The sequence below is a fragment of the Myotis myotis genome, unplaced genomic scaffold (assembly GCF_014108235.1).
Source record: "Myotis myotis isolate mMyoMyo1 unplaced genomic scaffold, mMyoMyo1.p scaffold_m19_p_12, whole genome shotgun sequence".
Lineage (NCBI taxonomy): Eukaryota > Metazoa > Chordata > Mammalia > Chiroptera > Vespertilionidae > Myotis > Myotis myotis.
Window position 1 is genome coordinate 4,259,194 of NW_023416316.1, and position 19,473 is coordinate 4,278,666.

General features: G+C 54.1%; 1 protein-coding gene across 6 annotated transcripts in view; it reads right to left on the minus strand.

Annotated features, from left to right (window-relative positions):
- Nucleotides 1-1,023: 1,023 nt before the first annotated feature.
- Nucleotides 1,024-19,473, minus strand: part of SLC25A25 (solute carrier family 25 member 25) — a 34,106-nt gene continuing 15,656 nt past the window's right edge. Inside the window, exons 1-11 of one of the 6 annotated variants that reach the window (XM_036329545.1) lie at nucleotides 17,344-17,943; nucleotides 8,681-8,807; nucleotides 8,510-8,597; nucleotides 7,847-7,882; nucleotides 7,478-7,589; nucleotides 6,094-6,252; nucleotides 4,471-4,623; nucleotides 4,112-4,219; nucleotides 3,828-3,995; nucleotides 3,139-3,289; nucleotides 1,024-3,028 (exon numbers count right to left, since the gene is read on the minus strand). In XM_036329545.1, coding sequence (XP_036185438.1) covers nucleotides 2,844-3,028; nucleotides 3,139-3,289; nucleotides 3,828-3,995; nucleotides 4,112-4,219; nucleotides 4,471-4,623; nucleotides 6,094-6,252; nucleotides 7,478-7,589; nucleotides 7,847-7,882; nucleotides 8,510-8,597; nucleotides 8,681-8,807; nucleotides 17,344-17,562 — 1,506 coding nt within the window. In that variant the 5' untranslated portion in view covers nucleotides 17,563-17,943 and the 3' untranslated portion in view covers nucleotides 1,024-2,843. Of the gene's footprint in view, nucleotides 3,029-3,138; nucleotides 3,290-3,827; nucleotides 3,996-4,111; nucleotides 4,220-4,470; nucleotides 4,624-6,093; nucleotides 6,253-7,477; nucleotides 7,590-7,846; nucleotides 7,883-8,509; nucleotides 8,598-8,680; nucleotides 8,808-11,088; nucleotides 11,371-17,343; nucleotides 17,944-19,473 lie in introns of those variants that run through there. The other 5 variants (XM_036329548.1, XM_036329544.1, XM_036329547.1 and 2 more) reach the window with 5 other exon arrangements.

The window sequence follows — 19,473 nt, forward strand, 5'->3', positions numbered from 1 at the left end:
TGGTTTATGCCTGTAACCCTGACCACAGCTGAGGCAAATGGCATATTAGTTTCCTAGGATTGACAACTCACCACCCAGTCGGGGCCTAAAACAACAGAAAGCCATGCTCATAGCTCAGGAGCTGCAGCCTGAAATGCAGGTGTCGGCAGGCCCGTGGCCGCCAGCGCGGGATCCTTCCTGACGATGCACGGCTCCGGCCTCTGCCTGTGGTCACGGGGTGTTCTCGGTGTCTCCGTCTGTGTCGGAATTTCCCTCTTCTGTGACACCAGTCACTGGGTTGGGGGCCCACCCTAAGGTATGACCTCATCTTAACTGGGATACTTTGCAAAACTCTAGTTCCAAATAAAGCCACATTCTGAGGCTCCCAGTGGACACACATTGGGAAACAGATGCTAAATCAAGGAGAGCAAGACACTCTCCAGCCCCGTATGAGTGCTCTGTGCCAGCTCACCCGGGAGCCCACTTCCGTGCCCCCCCACAGCCTCCCGCCACGGTCCCGACCCATGGCACCCAGGCTATCGGGGTCAGAGTGTGGACCGTTATTTAATAAGCATTTTATTGAATACTTTGTGCATTGGGCACTCTCCTAGGGCTGCAAATACAACCCCACCCCCAGTGGCTCATCCTCTCCTGGGGTGACAGGCAGAAAGCAAATAAAGCCAGGTGGGGCCGCCAACATCTCCAAGCAGGAGACGGCAGGAACCACGAACCAGGAACCGGCTGGGAGGCTGGGGAGGGGCAGCCGTGAGGGGAGCAGGTGGTGGCTGGAGCCGCTCCAAGCAGGAGGGAGCAGCCAGCTCTGCAGGAGAGGGGCCGAGTCAGCGGACTGAGGGGGACCGCCAGCGGCCCTCAGAGCACCCCAAATCCAACGAACACACATTTTAAAGGAGGTGCATCTCTGAGAAACGTGGGGGGGGGGGGGTTGGCTTTCTTGTTTTTTATGATGAAAAAATTGGGCTCATTTTCTAACATGGGAACACCCCCACACCACCCAAGCCCAGATCAGAAAAATCATGCTCTGTCATCGGCTTTCAAACGACTTTATTAGAGGCTGTTTTAAATGACAACTCCCAATTCTTCTTAATTTGCTTTTTCACAAATTCCAGTTAGAACTATGTTTATACAGGACAGTCATTTTTGCATTGATCTTTGCGTCCTATTTAAACCGCCCATCGGGCCATTCTGGTAGAATGAAAAGTGCAACTGTGAGGCTGCAGGTTGACCAGCACTACTGAGCAGAGGCGGCGGGGGCGGGGGCGGGGGGCGCGGGGGCTGCGACGGAGAAGCCCACTTCACAGGTGAGGCAGGCGCTGCCACCCTCTCCTCTAGCCCCCCAAACTCACAGTGATAGGCACCTCGCTGCCTTGTCATTCAGAAAGGGTGAAATAGAGACCCTCCTGGTCCGAAAAAGGGTTTGGACTTCCATCTTCAACGGAATTGAGGTTTCTCCCACCCTTCCCATCTGAACACTCAGGTCCTAAGGCTCCCCGTGTGCACGCGCGTCTCCCCAATAGGCCAAGGACCCTCTCTGGGAGCAGGGCCCCCCCCTCCGCTCCTGGCCCCTTTCCTGTCCTTGGACAGATGTGACTCCGGTGTGGGCAGTGGCAGGAAGGCCACTCTTACGTCCTCTCCTCACCCCACCTTTTGGGTGTGGGAAGGTACAATCAACCATGAACATAAATATGAATAAAAAATGAACTTGAAAATGACAGGTTATTAATTAAACAAATCTATAAAAATAGTTAGGACATGACTCTGTTCAAATAAATACGAAATAAATAGGCTCGGAGCAGAGATCCGTGGCATCAGTGGAATGTGCGGCTGGTCCCACCGCCCCAGCTGGGATTGGACAGGAATCCCGGGGCCTCAGGGACAGACTTTAATGCATCAGCCAAGCTCTTCACTCGCTTTGACTTCCCTCCGGAAGCTCAGGGCTTGCACATTTGTCCAGTCTGTCTTTCTGAACAAAACCCTTTCCTCAAAAATACCTAATTAAGGCCCTCAAGCCCTTTTCCTTCTCAGGGCACGCAGACACGGGGCAGAAACCTCCCGTTACCCCACCCCCACTGCCTCCGCCAGAGCAGGGACAGGGAGCTGGGTCTGAGCTGGTGCCAGTCCCAACAGGGCCGGAGCAGCTCAGAGCACCAGGAGGCCCCAGCAGCGCAGGGCAGAGGCCTCTGGGCTCCGGGGAAGCCATGCACCCGGTGCCAGGCAGCCAACGGCGGGGCGGGGCCTTGCCCCTGCATGCATTGGCGCGGGGGTGGGGGGGTGGGCACACTCCCAGGCTCCTTCCTTTCCCTGCACAACCTTGCCGGGCGTGAGGTCAGGTGGAAGCACCTTCCCCCGCGGACTGAGGGGGAGGAGCAGGCGGGCATGGGAGTGGGCTGGTGGCCCTCCTCCTACCATATTCAAACAGCAGTGAGGAAGAGGCGAAGTGGGCACAGGGCAGGTGCCCAGCAGGCCAGAGGGCAGGGGCCCGTGGCCCACGGTCTGGGTGGGAAGAGGAGATGGAAGAACTAAGCCGCCTCCAAGCCCTGCTGTCTGGCAGGCCCTGCAGGAAACGTCCGGTCTCTACTGCGCATCAGCCTGAGTCCTGCTGACCCCTGGACCCGAGGGATACCCACGGGCCTTCCCTGGAATGGACACGAGGGTGGGCCATGGTCAGCAGGACAAGCCCAGTGGGCCTGCCAGCTCCCCCCACCCTCCCTGCGGTGCGTCCCAGGGGTTTCACAGCTTGGCTTAAGTCAGCTTAGTGTCGGCACATTCACAGAATGAGATGGCTACACATCCCGGGGCTGCAGCCCAGGATCAGGAGTCCGCCAGGCAGGCTGTCCTCCCTCCCGTCACCGAGACTGCACGCCCAGGGTGATCTTCAGGTTCTCGTACACCACATAGCTGATGCTCACGGCTGGGATCACCTTCATGAAGTTGGGGGCCAGCCCCCGGTACAGGCCAAAGGCTCCCTCGGTCCGCAGGATCTGTTTGAAGAGGCTGCTCATGGTCACCTCTGGAGCGCCCTCAATGGAGGCTGCAGAAATAAGAAAGGTCGTCCATCAGAGGCCTTTCGCCGGCTCCTCCCTGGATCCCAATCCGCCCAGGGAGATGGGCCCCTGGGGACCGGCCTAGGACCAGCCTTACCTTGGGCCTGCATCCGGGTCCTGACCAGGGCCAGTGGGTAGCTGGCCAGCTGGCCACAGGTGCTGGACATGGTGCCACAGGCCAGGAGCACAAACACTCCAGGGTCTGCGCTGTTCACGGCATAGCGCTGCAGCCAGGCGTTCTTGAGTGTCTGCAAGGGGAAGGGCGCAGGGATGAGCCAAAGTGCCAGCGAGAGCTGGCGAGGCCGTGAGAGGCCGGAGTGAGGGGGGGAGAGTGACGACATTACTGGACCCCATCACATGAATCTGTGAGGCCACTGTAACCCGATTCGCTTGGCCTGGGCTGGCTGAGCTCCTGGCCCACCTGCCTTTGTTTCTGCTGTCCCTGGGGATTCCTGGCTCAGACAGGAATGGGGATGAGGCAGAGGCAGAGGCAGCACGGCCTCACCCCCAGAGAAACTGACTTCTGTCGCCTGGAGTCTGCTGGGGCCCAGTGAGCCCCCAGGGCACTGTGCTCTGGGGATCTGCCTGCCAGGCACCTGGGCGGAACTCGAGGCTGCAGGGGACCCTTGCCATGAGTCTGAGAGGATGAGACGCTCTTTGGTGCTGTCCCTGTCCCACCATCCCCAGCGGTTGTCAGGCATGGAGACAACAGGTGGGGACGTGTGAGGAGGGGGTTTCTGAATCTCTCCTGCCAGTTCCAGGGGCCTGAGTCCTCTAGGGCCTCACCTCGTAGACAGCCAGGTCTATCCCAGCGTAGGGGATGATGCCCAGCATGTTGGGAACGTAGCCTTTGTAGAAGGCGGCCATCCCCTCTCTGGCCAGGATCTTCCTGGCACAGTCCAGCATGCCCGAGTACTGGCCTGTCTTGCGCAGGGCCATCCGGGTCTTCAGAACCTGCAGAACCCAACAGAAGCGACAGAGTGTGAGCACGGCCCACCCCTCAGCCTCATCCCCACGTGCACTGCCCGCCCCATTGCACCTTGGTCCGCCCCAGGACCGAGGGCCCTCACCTCCATCGGGTAGATGCTGCTCTGAGCGATGGCCCCTGCCAAGGACCCTGCCACAAGCCTCTCGTGAATCCTCAGCGTCTCCTGGTCACTCCCAACAAGACGCTTGATCTACAACAGGGAGCAAACAAGCTGATACACCCGAGACCAGGGCCCCTCCTGCCCCACCTTCCTCACGGAGCCAGCACACTTAGCCCAGACACGGTGTCCCTGGCCCACTTGACGCTTCCCAGAAATAGAAGGAACTGGCCCACAGCGGAAATGGCAGCAGAGACGGGGTCAGACCCAGGCCCCCCCCCCCCCCCCCCCGCCCTCCGCTGCCCTTGCCAATTGACAACACCACCTGGGGGGCGGGTCCTCACCTGCTCGTAGGCCATGAACTTGATGGCCGATTCGGGGGCAATTTTGATGACGTTGATGCCGTTGCCCCGCCAGAGCGACCTGGCCCCGCCCTCGCGGATCATCTGGGTGAACCCGCCCACGATGCACATGTTGTTGCTGCGGGAGGCATGGACCTGGAGCGGGAAGGACGGGGTCAGAGAGAACTCGGCCATCGTCCGTCCGACACAGCCTTCTCTCCACGGCCAGCCGTCACGGCGGGCGGGCAGGCTCTTTCCTCTCGTATTCTGAAGCCTAACTGAGCCTGAGAACCAAACAGCCATTCCAGGCCCAGCTACATCTCCCCGTGCCACACCTATGTGTGCCAACACTGCTGAACACCTCCACAAGGACCACTTTTCAAAATTTAAAAAACTGAACTGCCCTGGCCGGGCGGCTCAGTTGGTTGGAGCGTCATCCCGTGTACCAAAAGGTTGCGGGTTCGATTCCTGGTCAGGGTGCGTGCCTAGGTTGCAGGTTCAATCCCTGGTTGGGGCGCATAGGGAAGGCAACCCACCGATGTTTCTCACATCGATGTTCTCTTGCGTCTCTCACTCTTCTGCTCTAAGAGCAATAAAAACATCCTTGGGTAAGGATTTAGAAGAAAAGAAGATCGAGCTTGAGCTTTTTATTATGGAAAGATTTCAAATATGTACAGCAGTGCAGAGAATTATATAATGAGCTCCCATGAGCCCTTGATCAGCTTCCACACGCATGCAACCACAGCCAATCCGTTCCCGCACTGCCCCACCCCTGCTGGGTTACTTTAAGGTACCCAGTAGGACTGTGTCATTTCACCCAAGTGAAATGCTTCCAATGTCTACAGCATCCCTGGGATTCGTGAAGAATCCTGACAAGGAAGGCAATGTGTCTCAAGCCTCTTCGGCTCAGAGCAATGAAGTCCTGGGGCCAAGTGACTCGCCCGAGGTCACACAGCTCCAGGCCTAGATGGGGTCAGATTCCAGTCCTAGAGCTCTTCTCTCTGAACCACTCCTCTTCCCTGTTTCAGTCACGTTATTCATCAACAGGCTCCAAATGCAGGCAGGCCCAGGAGGGCAAAGGGGAGGGAGAGGATGACGTCTTCTCTGAGCAGGAAGGTGCCAGAACAAACAGGGGGACAGGGAGCGACTGGCCACTGTTCAGAAGACGCCAAAGTCCAACAGGGAATGCTGTGCAGGTTGATGCTGAAACCCTGCCCCTGACGTTGGTCTAGCTTATCTCTGTCCTAGTGGAGTCAGGCCTCTGGCCATAATGGTGTCGGGGCCAAGTGACCATCTGCTCACACCTTCCCCCATGCGACACCTACACGAGACGTCCTACAGAAAGGTTCCTGCCACACCCCATCCTCACTACTTTACCAGTCACATTACAGCCCTGTAATGTGACCCCTGGCTCAGGGCCCCCAATAAAATTAGATCAGCTACGTGCATTGCCCAGGCCTGGATCTAATGTTGCCCTTGTCTGAGCAAGAATTACAATCTAATTTATTGGGAGAGAAAAAATATGGGTGCAAAGAGGGCCCCAGACAAGGGAGGGGAGGGGAGACCAGCCCACCAAAGCAGCCCAGGGGTGGACACCAGAGGTTTGGGGCCTATTTCCCTGCGTACCTGCATGAGCACCTTGAGTCTGTCCAGGGGGGCCGTGCAGGTTCTGGATACGGCCCCGGCCCCACCTCCAGCCACGAGGTGTCTCCACCACATCCCCGTCTGCCTCTCCTCCACAGTGAACTCATCGGGAACGGTCAGATTCTCTCCCACATCAAAGATCTGCAGGGAAGACCAAGAGATCAAACAAGCAGGCCCTGACGCGTGTGGCCAAGCTGCTGCTGGACAGCAGGTCCATAACCTTCCACCGTCTCGAAGGGGCCACCCAGGGGGTAGATTGCCAAGGACTCTGGGCAGGAAACTGATGCACCAGCCTAGTCCCCCTCCCCCCTCCATGCGAAGGTGGCAAAGCTCTGGTCCCTGTCTGTGGCCTTCGGGAGGCCCAGGTGTGCCACGTGAGAGCACAGCTAGAAGGAAGCTCCTGCAGGAACAGCTTACACAGGCGTTTGAGTGGAGGATCGCCAGGCTGGCTGTACTGAACCCATCAAGCCAGGGGTGAAAATTCTCTTGCAACCTGATGTGTAATCAGACCGCGCTGGCAGAACATTATGTAAGGCCTCAGCAAATACGAGGGGGTGCAATGCCTGCGCGTCACCCTCTCTTCTGGGTGGCATCCTGGCTGGTCAGACAGAGCCAGCTCTGCTCAGACCTGGGCTGCAGGCCAGACCCACGGTCAGCAGCCCACATAACTTCACCCAACAAAGATGCCAGGTGTCCCGAGGGTGAGGTCCTGGCCTGGGCACTGCAGGAGACTGACCAGGAGGATCACCTCGGCCTCCGCTCCCAGAGCTGACAGCCTGGGGTGGATCAGACTAAAATCGAGCGGGTGCTCAGGAAGGACCAGCAGAGAGGGCCGCATCCCGCATGCAGGAGGCCCGAGGGCAGGGAGTCAGTGCGGCCACTACCAGCGAGGACAGCTCTGATGAGACGAAAGAGCATACGTGCGGTGGTGGGAACATATTCTTTTGTCACAGAGAGAAACAGCACACAAGATGGGGCAGTTGGGGGAGACACCTAACAGCTGTGCCATTTGTTCCCTGGAGAGAGCCCCGCCCAGAAGGCTCACACTGGCTTTGGGAGAGCAAGTGCGATCAGGGGAGGGGTGAAGTGGGCCTTGAGGAATAGGCAGCCCATAGGGACAGACGGGCACCAGGAGCCCTGTGTTTGGGGAACGGTCAGGCCATCCGGTGGGCAGGCGTGTGGGAAACGGAGGAGGCATGTGGCGGGCTCTGTGGGGCTGGCAGAGGAGGGGACAGTCATGCTGTTGAAGGGGAGGCAAGCTGAGACTCCCACCCCCATCCCCGCCCCGGGATGGGGACTGAGGCTGGGCAAAGGGACCCGTGAACGGACAGGGAGAAACGGCCCCAGCTCCGGGCACGGGGCTCACCGTGGAATGCTTCCAGTACAGGATGATCTCGGGGATGTTCTCCACGGGGTGCAGGAGGTGATAGTCTCTCCACTCGTTCCAGTCGATGGTCATCGTGCCGTTTTTATCCATGCTGCAAGAGGACGCACGGTTGCTCACGTGGAAACAGGCCCCACCCGTCAGCCACACGTCCCCTTCCCGGTGAGCCAAAGGCAGGCACACGGCCACCGAGGACACCACGGAGGGTGCCTCTGCCCGAGGAGAAAAGGCAGGGTGGCTCCACACTTCATTTGGCACAAAAATGGGCTATCATGACCCACAGGAACCCCATTCTGATTGGGCACAGAAGTTCAGGAGGGAGGCAGTCGCCAGGGTGACACGGATACTTACTAGGTGACAGGGCCCCAGAAGTGGCCCGTTCGTATTCTGACAGACAGACAAAGGAGGATGCAGAGGAGAGAGGAGAAACAATACAAGTAAGTGCTCGAGGAGATGTCACTGAGGCAGACGCACAGCACAGCACAGCACAGCATGAGGATGCGCCCCCACAGCAGCCGGGGAGTGGGCACAGGATGGGGAGAGGCCCAGCCAGGACAGGAAGTGCTCCTGGGGCTCTTCTGTGCAACTTCCCGGCACAGCAGCAGCTCTGCTACCCCCAGGACCACGGCTCACCTTAGACCCATCTCTCGGGGCAGCGCATCCGATGATGGCGTCAAGTCCACCTTAAGTGGAGGGCGGCCGCGTGAGCCCCTCCCCTTCCCACCGGCAGAGAAGGGTGCCCCCTGCTGCCTTTCACCTACTTCCCCTCCTCCCCCACTGGTCTTCTCTGGGGTCACGGTGAACAGGCACACTGCCAGGTGAACAGGGATTCTTCAGACGAGTGCTGACCAGCAACCCGGGGAAGGTTACTCATTCATCCTTTCAAACTACCAGAAGCCAAAGTTCAGAGAACAGGGTTAGCACAGTGAGAGCCACCAGAGTCAGCCCGAGAACGCTGCTTTCGTCACACTGTGTTTGAAGTGGGCCAAACGCAGAGACGGGCTAAGCTCTCACCTCTTGAGAATCTTTTCTGCCTGCTGCTCGGATATCTTGACGCCCAGGTCCCGCAGGGACTGCACGATCTCCTGAGAGTCGATTCGCCCTGCAACAATAGAGGCCGTGAGCGGGAGCCAGGCCCACGGAGAACCCACGGCGGCCGCCACTGGCTCCGGAGGCAGCGCTCACCATCATTCTTTTTGTCCAAACTCTTGAACACCAGCCTCAGTTTCTTCTCGTGATCTTGGAGGTAATGGACGAACTCTTCAAAGTCCAGCTGCCCATCAAGGTCTTTATCGCCAGCTTGTACAATTTTCTATGGAACAGAAGTAAAGCTTTATCCTTTAGCTCATGCACCAGCTTGTCCCTCGTTGACGCCGTGTCCCCAGGAAACAACTGCGCTAACCCGTGAACAGAGGTGGCCCGAATGACCCAGAGGCTTCCCAGAGCCCAAGAACCCACCTTGCAAAGAAAAAAGCCCCCGCCCCCCGCTCCCCCCCACACACACCATGAGGGGCCCTCAGGCAGAGGCCAGCAGTGACAGGCTTGGTGAGTACTCATTCCAAGTGTTTTAAAGACCACTTGCTGTACCGCCAGGGTCAGCTGCTTGGCTCCCCTGCAGCGCTATCCCCTGGCGCCAGGCCTCAGCCACATGCTCTCTGCCCCAAGTGTGTGGCTAGGCCTGGAGCTCCAGATTCCACCAGGAACGCCGCAGCCAGCTCTTTTTTCCCTACAGTGACAGTGGCCCAGGGACAAGCAGGTGGCCAGGGTGAAGGTAGGAGGCAGAGCTGGCCCCTGCCCATGCCTACATGCCACAAATACGGCCAAGAGAATTCTGGAGAAGCAGTAAGAGCCCCCAGGGAACTATTCTGGGGCATATGCTTGACGCCACGGCCAGTCTCTGATCTCAGGGGGAACTGATGATATAACCAACCTCAGCTCCCTCAGCCAGGTACTGAACAAGCGCGCTGCTTAGCTTCGTGACCCAAGAGGCTTGAAGAGACCCTGAGGTTCTAAGCCATGGGTCCTGCTAAAAGCATGACCTCTAGTAACCTGCTGAGTCCTCACAAACAGCTCTAGGAAGGAGGTTCTATCATTTCCCCACTTTACAGAGAAGGAATCAAGCTCAGAGAGGTTAAGTCATCTATCCTAGATCACACAGCTAGGGAAGTGGCGGGCAGCATTCAAGCCAGGTTTGTTGGACGCCAAGGCCACCTCCCTAGAGATCGTGCTGCGTTAATCTGAAGAAGGTGGAGCACATACATGAGTCACCCCAACCCAGCAACACCCCAAACTAGGAAAAAAAACCTCCCAGGGAAAATGGTCACCTTCCTGTACTGCCCAATGCTTAGTGAAAGCATGTCAAACTCACGACCCACAGGCCGCATGCCTCGTTTAATTGGCCCGTGTTAGCCTTTGAGTTTGACATGCTTGTCTTAGTGAGAATCCATTCACTATCCACAAACCAATATGGGTTTCCAAGTCTTTTGACCAATGGGTTTGGAAATTGACACATCACTGGCTAGCTGGCGCTCTCCAACGATTACAATCAGTCTCTGAAATTACCTGATGGCTCTTGGTGATTGCTCAGCCACCACGGGTGCTAGGAGGAGGCCTGGGCAGATCCCAGGAACATCGCAGTGGGTGTGGCTGGGATGTGAAACCAATGCTGGTATTTTATCTACTATCTGAAGTTATGCTAACTTCCTGTAGACTTCTGTGCTCTCAGCCAAGAATTACGTATAGGATTGTCACTGTAGATTTACGGCAAGAGCGGAAATAGAATCTACATAATCTACATGACATTTAGGGAGGAGGTGAATGGTAGGCATGAAGCTCTTTGGTATCTGGCTGCTCTGCCACCAACGCAAACCATGTGCCTTATTGGGGTGGGTGCCCTGATTTCAAAATCATCTCCCAAGTCCTTGCTCCCACCTCAGAACCACTGGGCCTACTTTCTGTCTCCTTCCCAGGATATGCTAATCCCCACGCCCTGCACACCATCTGACCTCCTCTGCCAGCATGGGTGCTGGGGACAGCACGGGAGAGGATTGACAGAGAAGTTGGGGTACCTCTTGAGGAGGCAAGCAATCGCCACGGTCTATGGCTGCTTCCCCCTCTATAAAATGGTAAGGGCTTCTGCTGCCTCCTTGCTCCAAAGGGACATCTGGCAGGCTTCCCTCACCACACACATTGGCTGGTCCCACCCAGGCACAGCCTGCAGCTGCAGCCTGGGTCTCCAGTGAGAAGCCTCTGCCTCTCCCTCCTGTGCCCTCCTGGCCTCTTCCCTCCAGCTCAGAGAAACAGCCCCGCAGCAGCTGGACCGCACCTCCCTTCTCAGGGCCCCCCTCCCACCCCTCGGCAAGGAAATTCCTTTGCATTCCTCCCACAAGTGCCTTCCCTAGAACTCAAGCCTTCCTCGGAAGTCACGTGAAAGCCAGTCATGCCTGTGAGGTAGCCTTGTCGCTGGCTGCCGCCACATGACAACCGGGGGAAAAACTCGCCCGTTTCTCGGGTGTCACCACTACCAGCACCCATCCCTTCACTCAGCCAACACCGATGAAGTGCCCGCTGCCTCTCCCGGCCCCCATACACACCTGCTTCCACTGGCGGAAGGTGGAGAACTCCTGGGAGGGGATAAAGACACTGAGTTTGAAGATGGACTTCAGCTCAGAGGGAAGCCCCTTGGACTCGAAGTACTGGAACTCGGTCTGAGCCTCGCCGATGACCGGGACGTACAGGCACAGGCAGAGCATGCTGACGGGGAGAGCCGCGTTCAGCTGCCACCCAAGCGCTCTGGCTGCGCGGAGGACGGAGAATGCTGCCGCCGGCAAACTAGCGCAAGATATGCCGGGGCGCGGCTGCCATTGGCTGCTCCAGCCCCGCCCTTTGACTTAATTGAGAAAAAGCCCGCCCACTCCAGTCCTGCCAACAGCCAATCAGCACAGAGGCCTAGATTGCACAAGAGGCGGCGTGAAGATCAGCACTGGCGTCACCGCTCACCGCTCACCGCGTTAACTCTTCCAAGACAGGCAGAGTCCAAACAAACCTTCACCCTCCGGCTGCCGACCCCTCCAAACGCACCAACAGCCGCCAGCCTGTTCTTTCACAAGGTCCCCAAACACGTCACACAATACAGTGCCTTCCCCCGTAGCCAATCATTCCCAACAGAAAAATAAGTGGATATAGAGATGAAATCAATGCTCACTGACAACGGGCCCAGTTTGGCTGTGAGAGTAGAAGTGGGGCGTGGGGTGGCCGAGGTCCCGAGCCATCCGCGACGTGGCCACACCTGGGCTACAGGGCAATCTAGGCACAGCTCTGACCCGCTCCAGGGACCTTTTCCAGGCCGCTCCGCTATGTGAGCGCCTCAGGGCCCACCCATCCCCCGGCAGGCTTCCCCAGGGGAACCCACAGCACTGAGGCGCTGCCGTGATGGGGACAGGAAGAGGACACTCAAGTTCGTTGTGCAAAGGGACTCCCCAGCAACATCAATCTGGGGTCAGCCAGGGCCTCACTGAGACTCGTAAGGTGGTGTTCGGAACCCAGCTTCACTTGGAACACTTGACGCGTTAGTGTAATTGCAGCTTTCCAACTTAACTGTGCTGTTCAACATGGACGTTGTTAAACTTTAAATTAGTTGAAATGAAATGAAAAATCCAGTTTCTTGGTGGCATAGCCACAGCTCAAGTATCCATAGCTGCATGCACTCAACTTAGCACGTCCACCATCACAGAAAGTCCTACTGGGCAACGCGGCTCTAGAATGCCGCTTGGAGGTGGGGAGGAGAGAAAAATCTCCTCCCGCAAAGTCCCGCTTTTATTTTTATCTGAGGATGATCCTACTGAGGCCAGCCTGCAACCGCCACCTCATCCTTCCCCACAGTGTCAGGGCTGCGTGCGGCGGAGGAAGGAAGCTCGTCACAACGATGAAACGAAAGCTGGTCTCGCTTGCTCCTGCTCCAATGTGCCACTTCCTAATATAGACCGAATCTCACCACCAGGAGGGATAAAAATGGAGATCAACAAAAGTAAAAGGAATTTTAACTTGCTAAAGAGCTTTTTGTGAGGAACTTGAAAAAAGGATTTTAAAATAAGATGTTGAAGCTTGCATATTACATAAAACCGATTTTATTAACTTACATGACATTTCTGCCTTTCTGAAAGCGATCTGGCTTCAACTCACTAGGGCGTCCAACGAGCTATTCAGAGGCAGGTCAGGACTATCCACAGTCCCACTTAGGTCCCATGACACTCAGCTGTCTCTTAAGCTGTCCAATCCAGAATGTTCTGTTTGAGGTTATTTTTATCTCTACTGCTGGGATCCTTGAAGGCAGGAGGCTATTGTTTCAGACGTTTGTGCCTCCTGGTGGGAAGAAGCCCTGGCCTTGACCCTGGCAGGTGCTGGATATGAGCAGTTCCTGAATGAATGAATGAATGAATGGGGGCTGGCAGGCCTCTAAGGCCTCAATCTCACCCACCTCAACAAAATAATGCATTATTATTTTTATTTTAAATGAGGTTCACATCTATAATAAAAGCATAATATGCTAATTAAGGGCTGTGAGGGAAGATTGGGTCCCGGGTGCCTGCCGGAGGCCAGAGGGAAGGAAGACCAACTCTTGCACAAATTTCGTGCATCAGGCCTCTAGTTTATAAATAAAAGGGCTGAATTTCAAAATGCTGATGTTCCTTCGCTAATTTATTCACATTTGCTTCTGAAACAAAAATAAATTACTCAGATCTGTTGAAGTATCTCATTTCAATGATGACTGTAGTTATTCGAAAATGGCAAATACTTTGACAAAAATAAGCTGTCGACTGGAGATGTTCATTTCCATGGAGTTCTTCTTCTTTTTGTATCATTGCATTTTATGATGTATTTACAAGACAAATCTGAGAACAGATTTGAAAACAATACCAAATAAAAGTGAAATGTGCCCTGGCTGGTTTGGCTCAGTGGACAGAGCGTTGGCCTGCAGACTGAAGGGTCCCAGGTTCGATTCTGGTCAAGGGCACATGCCCAGGTTGCAGGCTCCATCCCCAGTGTGGGGCGTGCAGGAGGTAGCCAATCAATGATTCTCTCTCATCATTGATGTTTCTATCTCTCTCTTCCCCTCTGAAATCAATTATATATATATAGTGAAATCTATATTCAGTGTCTAAGGAAAAATTATTAAAATGTTAACCAGCCCTGGCTGGTATGCTCCAATGATTAGTGTCAGCCCACGCAAAGAAGGGTCTCCGGTTTGATTCCAGGTCAAGGGCACGTATCTGGGTTGCAGGTTCCATCCCTGGTGCCTGTGGGAAGCAACCAATCAATGTGTCTCTCTCACCCCCCTCTCTCTCCCTCCCTAGCTCCCGTCCTCCTTTCCACTCTCTCTAAAAAGCAATGGAAAAAATATCCTCAGGTGAGGATAAATAAATAAATATGTTAAAAACATTAATCAAATAAGTTCAACTATTTTCTAGAAAAAAATAATGGAATTACCCTGATTATAACAAAGCTCATTACTTGACAGACCAATGGTATCAGGAATGTGTTTGCCAAGATGTTATTTTACAATGTTAACATTAATTCTATTCCAATGTTATTTTTAAAAGGGGCTATAACTTATTTTTATTTTGCAACTGTGATCAAGTCCAATAGAATGTCTTCACTGGACATACTTAAATTGGCATTTAACCACCTGTCCTCCCAAATTTCCCAGGTCATGCAGAACTCCATTTTCACAGAAACTGGCTGGGGATTCTTTCCAAGTAAGCCCCTCTCCAGGCACCTAGAGTCCAAAGTTAATGCTTTATCCCTGGACTTACAGATAGAGGGCCAGAGGGGCTCTGGCGTCATCCCCTAATTTCTGAGATGAGCAAATAGGCCAGGAGAGGTTGACCAGGCCCCAGAGCCTGTAGATGGTGGGGCTGAGCCTCACCAGGACCTGGCTCTTATTACAACAGCCATTTAACAGCGCCCAAACCAAACCCAATGCTGCCAAAAGGAGACACAAAATTAGTTTCCAAAGAATGCTTGTTAGGCTGACATTGAGAACTACTGCAAGCAGTACCTCAAACTGGAAGGTGGCAGGTGTGTGGGAAAGCTGTAACCAGAGCAAGTTTAAGCTTAGCCTTAGCTGAAAACAACAACAACAAATGTATTTGTGCTACTGCTTCTGAACACATGAAGAAACACAAATAAGGAAGAAGACGGCAGCAGGGCTCCTGTTCGGTCCTGATGCTTCGCACCAGCAGGCTCTGTAAATCCCTGTACCTGGCGGTCTCCCCTTCTGCCCTCTTATCCTAATTTTGTGGCCCAGATCTACTTGTGTTTCTTCTCTGAAACAATGAGCATTGGGGAACAATGACAGCAACTCTAAAGCCCGTGGAATTCAGTGGGATCAGATTTCACCTACTCTGTCAAGTCCAGTCCCTCCCAGAGCATCTTCTCACCCTCAAATGGGCCAATGCCACCACAAGCTTTCCTTGTTCTACCACTCCGCTTCATGCCAACAAAACAGGTGCTTCCCGCACCAGGTAAGTGCCAAAATACCTTGAGTAAGACCAGGGCAGGTAGACTACTTTAGGGAGTGCGGCATTAGGTCATGAAGTGTTCTCCCTCCTCTGCAATGACTCAGACCAAGCCCGAAGATTAATACGCGAAGGAGCCTCGCCAGCTTCCGGCTGCTCGAGCCCCACCCACCCCTAGGGCTCTGGAACCTCATTGGCTGCTGTGGCCACAGTGTCATTTGATGATCAGGTTGCCATGACAGCCCAGTGTAGCTGAAACCTGCCTACACTGCCAATCAGACACACAATAAGCAGAATTCTCTGGGCTTCTGAGAAGACAGCCCCTCAGGATCTGAAAGCTTGGATGCGGCTGAGGTCACCTCCCTCTCCAAACTAATGGCTTTCCGCTCCAACAGCAGAGGAACTGTCCGCTGAGGATAAAGGGGAAACTGGAACAGGTCCTAGAATAAAAGCTCAAAGGGACCTGACTCACGGGCAGACATATTTAGACAGAGGAAGTGAGGGCCAAACAAAGTCGTGCTGCTGGGAAACTGAGAAGCCTGAGAACCAACCTAAACTTCTAAGGTTTCCATAATGTTTGGGGAGCCTCTTCCTGAGAGAAACGGTGAGGCCAGGCCCCAGTGGCCGCTGCTCACCAACCCCAAAGCCTACCTTCAGGAGCAGCTGCACGGGGAAAGCACGCGATGCAGACGCTCCCGCTGTTCCAATACTCAGTTTATCTGCTCTTCAGAGTCCACACCACCCAGACGTGCTTGCTTTCTTGCTTCAAACCAAACCAGCTGGTCCATCTCCTTCTCGGGGCTTCCCCCACCCTCCAGCCAGCTGATCTGTCTCCCTTCTGAGCCAGGGAAAGGGTGGGTCTCAGGTTCAGTGCCCCTCAATCCTGACTCTGCAGGCCACGGACTAAGCTGTTCAGAACAGAGAGTCCCGATGCCAGGCCACCCTGGGTGAGGGCTGGCAGGAGGTGCCAGTATGAGTCTAGAAAATGGAGCAGTTAATTATTAAAGTCAAAAGTAGGTGACTTTAAAAGGGAGCCAGCCAACCCCTTATTTCCTTGGCCTCAAGGCAAGCTGGCCTGTAGATAAATGTCCTCACAAAAAAGGGTACCGCTGCCAGTTTTGAGCTCATCTAAAACAATCAAAAGGCAGGACGTGGCGCCTTCGGAGCACACCGCAAGCATACTGCAGACTCCGAGTCCCTGCCGGCCAGGACCAGCTCATTACAGTCTAAGGGTTCTCCTCAATGCTTAATCGTAAAAGATTGCGAAAGTTGCTGCATCAAAGGTCCCTGCCACTTAGCAAAGGAAAAACGAACATTTATTAAACACAGCAATTCAACGAACATGTGTCAGGAATCTACAATGTGCCAGACACAGGGCACAGTCTCCTCTCACTGATTTTTATTCTGAGAAAGGAGAAAAGATCCCAAATCACCAAAGCTCAGGAAGTGACAAGGTCACTGCTACTGCAGCAGGAGACATCTCAGCCAGACGGCACTTTCCGTTCTAACCCTGAGAACTCCCCTGGTCCCACTGGAAACTGCTTTTTTAAGGGGAAGGGAGACAATACAGGGTGAAGTTCCAGGCTGATGTGGGTGAAGTCTCGCCTCCACCCCTCCTTAATTGCTTAACCCTGGGCAAATTACTTAACCTTTCTGCACCTCAGTTCCCTCATCTATGAAATGGGGATACCACCACTTACCCTGGCTCTTGTGTAGATCAGATAACCCACATTCAGGGCACCAGTTGGAGGGAAGGCCCTGGCACTCAACAGACCCGCAGAACCCAGAGAGGCACAGGCCTCCGCACCTGCAAACTCCAGCCTCTCTTCTGACCACTCCCTCCTGCGAGACCCAAAGGCCCTCCGCCCGCCAAGGCCAGGGGTCTGACCTTCGGGACGCAGGGCAGGCTGGCCCTGCCCAGCTCCAGGCTGTTGGTTCAACTTCAAGGGTGCACTCTGTAGCTGACTTCGCTCGTTCGTCCCTAAATTGTTCAGATACCATACGATACAAGACACACTCTAGTCACTTGTCTTTACTTTCAAATGACTTTTGAAACTGACAAATCGAAGGCAAATCTGCTATTGCAGTCAACCTCCCTCCCCCTAATGGCCACACTGAAGTGGTCATAACAGGGTAATAAAGCTTTTGCAGTGGCCGCAAAGATTCCGGCTGAAGATTGGGGTTTCTTTATTGTCTGACACTCCTCCCCGGCCCCCAACACCAAACTGACGGACTTACAAGTCCTCGCTTCCCCCCACACTCCAGCTTTTTTCAGGAAAATGTTCCTAGACCAGTCCCTGAACTCGGAGGTCGTCTCGAGGTTGCCATTACCTTAGGAAACTGCTCTGCAGGTCCGACCACCAGCAAAATGGTGGGTCTCTTTTCCGTGGCCTCAGCCCTGCCGTCTTGTTTCCCCAAAAAGCTTGACATCGGGTCTCCCCGAGCAGGAGCTGGGGTGCCTCTGACTTCGTTATCGTTCCCCTCTGTGGGGCCTTGGCACCCAGCCCTCGGGAAAAAGCTACACAGAAAATGCCACAGCATCTGCAGCATCACGGCTTGCTCCCAGCGGCGCTGATGGTGACCGGTCACTTCTCAGGAGGAATGTGACCACAATACCAAGGGTCGCCGGCTACACGGCTGCCGGGAAGACTGGCCTGGGAGCTGTCAGGCTGGCCGCTCTGCATGCGGCGGCGGTTTCCTGCTTTCAAATCTGCGAGCACCGCTGCCGTGCCTGGCCTGAGAAACAGCTCGCTCCCAGCCCGCGGTGCTGGCAACGCGCAGGGAGCAGCGAGAGCTTCTTCAGGAAAAGCTCACTTCTGCAGGAGGATGGTTCTCAAACGTCTGGCTTTTTAAAAAGAGGAGAAAGCAATAGCCCAACAGACCTCTCCCGGAGGCAGAAGCAACTTCGAGCTCCCAATTATTCATCTGTCCTCGCTCAACTACTGATCCCACAAGCGGGGCCCTGAGCATCCAGTCTGCATTCTCACTGCAGCAGGGCGCGGCCAATCACCTCTGCCGACACTACCAAGTTCATTATCCTAACCCGCAACATCCCTCCAATCACAGGCGGCCGAGTCCCTGCCCGCAGCTCAGCACTTCTGCAGGGAGGTGCCAATGGCAACCTACAGGCTCGCTGAAGGCACCAGCGCTGGCTCGTCCCCGGGAGCCCAACTTCCTCCTCTCCACCTGGGTTGCCTCTGGGATGACATTCACCATCACGTTTGACATGATCAAGAGTCCCTGATAAGAGAGCTGGCAGCACTCTTCCTTGTTCCGTGATCCCATTCTCTCCAACCATGCGTAACACTACGCACATCGTGTCCCAGCTGCTGCTTCTCCCATGCCTCCCCGCACACGGTGAGCTGCCTGGGGACAGGGACCAAGTGACAGATCTTTCCACCCCTAGCACCCAGAACCGGGCACAGATTAAGTCTGCAGCCTGAACTGAGTAAATTACTAAGAACACAAGGGAATTGGTCTTTGCTCATTTGATTCTTAATTTACTAGCAGATAAATACAGGGACCAACTACTGCCACCCCTCACAAAAGTGGCCCTTTGATACCGTGTTCATAATCATTATTTTAAAAAAACATGAAAAAAGTTTAATAAATGTTGGGAAGAGTATGGGGAACTGAACACCCTCATATGCTGCTGTGAGCGTGCGCATCAGGACAATTCTTTGAAGAGCAATTTAGTCACAGCTACCAACATTTCAAAAGCACAAACCCTTTGTCATAGCAATTCCACTTTAAGCAATGTATCCTGTAGATACGGTTGCACATGTGAGAAGTTACACACACATGTATATGATATATGTGTGATACATATATGTGATCAAACATAAGGATATTTTTTGCAGCCTTGCTTATAATAGTACAAGTTTGGAAACAAAGTGCTGTAAAAGGGAATGGGCGGATAAATCACGGCACATCCACACAGTGGAACCCTATGCAGCTGTCCAAAAGAATGAGGCAGCTCTTTACCTCCTTCGAAAGAAAGAATATAAATGGAGCCACTTCAAAATGGAGGTGGAGCTGCCCTCCCAGAGGAACTGCCTTGCAGACCTTTCTCCTCAAACCTTTGTAAATTGGGCAAATTAACCTTTAGACCGCGCCTGAAGCAACATTATATTCCAAACAACTATTTGTTCTGACTACCAGACTGAAAATTAAAGACATCTTTAGACTTAGCTTGCAAGCTTATCTGTAGATATACAAGTTCTTTCCTTGGCTTATTGGTACCCATAGAAATCCTTCCTTCTATTCATGTCATTATGCTCCTTCCCTTTCTCATAAATGCCCTTGGCTTTTACCTCTGAATCAGGTCACTATTTGGGTTTCTGCCTGAATCAGTGCTTCCTGAATAGCTGTGCTTTTGGATCTTAAATAAATACCATATTTTCCCGTGTATAAGACACTATTTTTTTTTTTCTCAAAATCCAGGGGCATCTTATACATAGA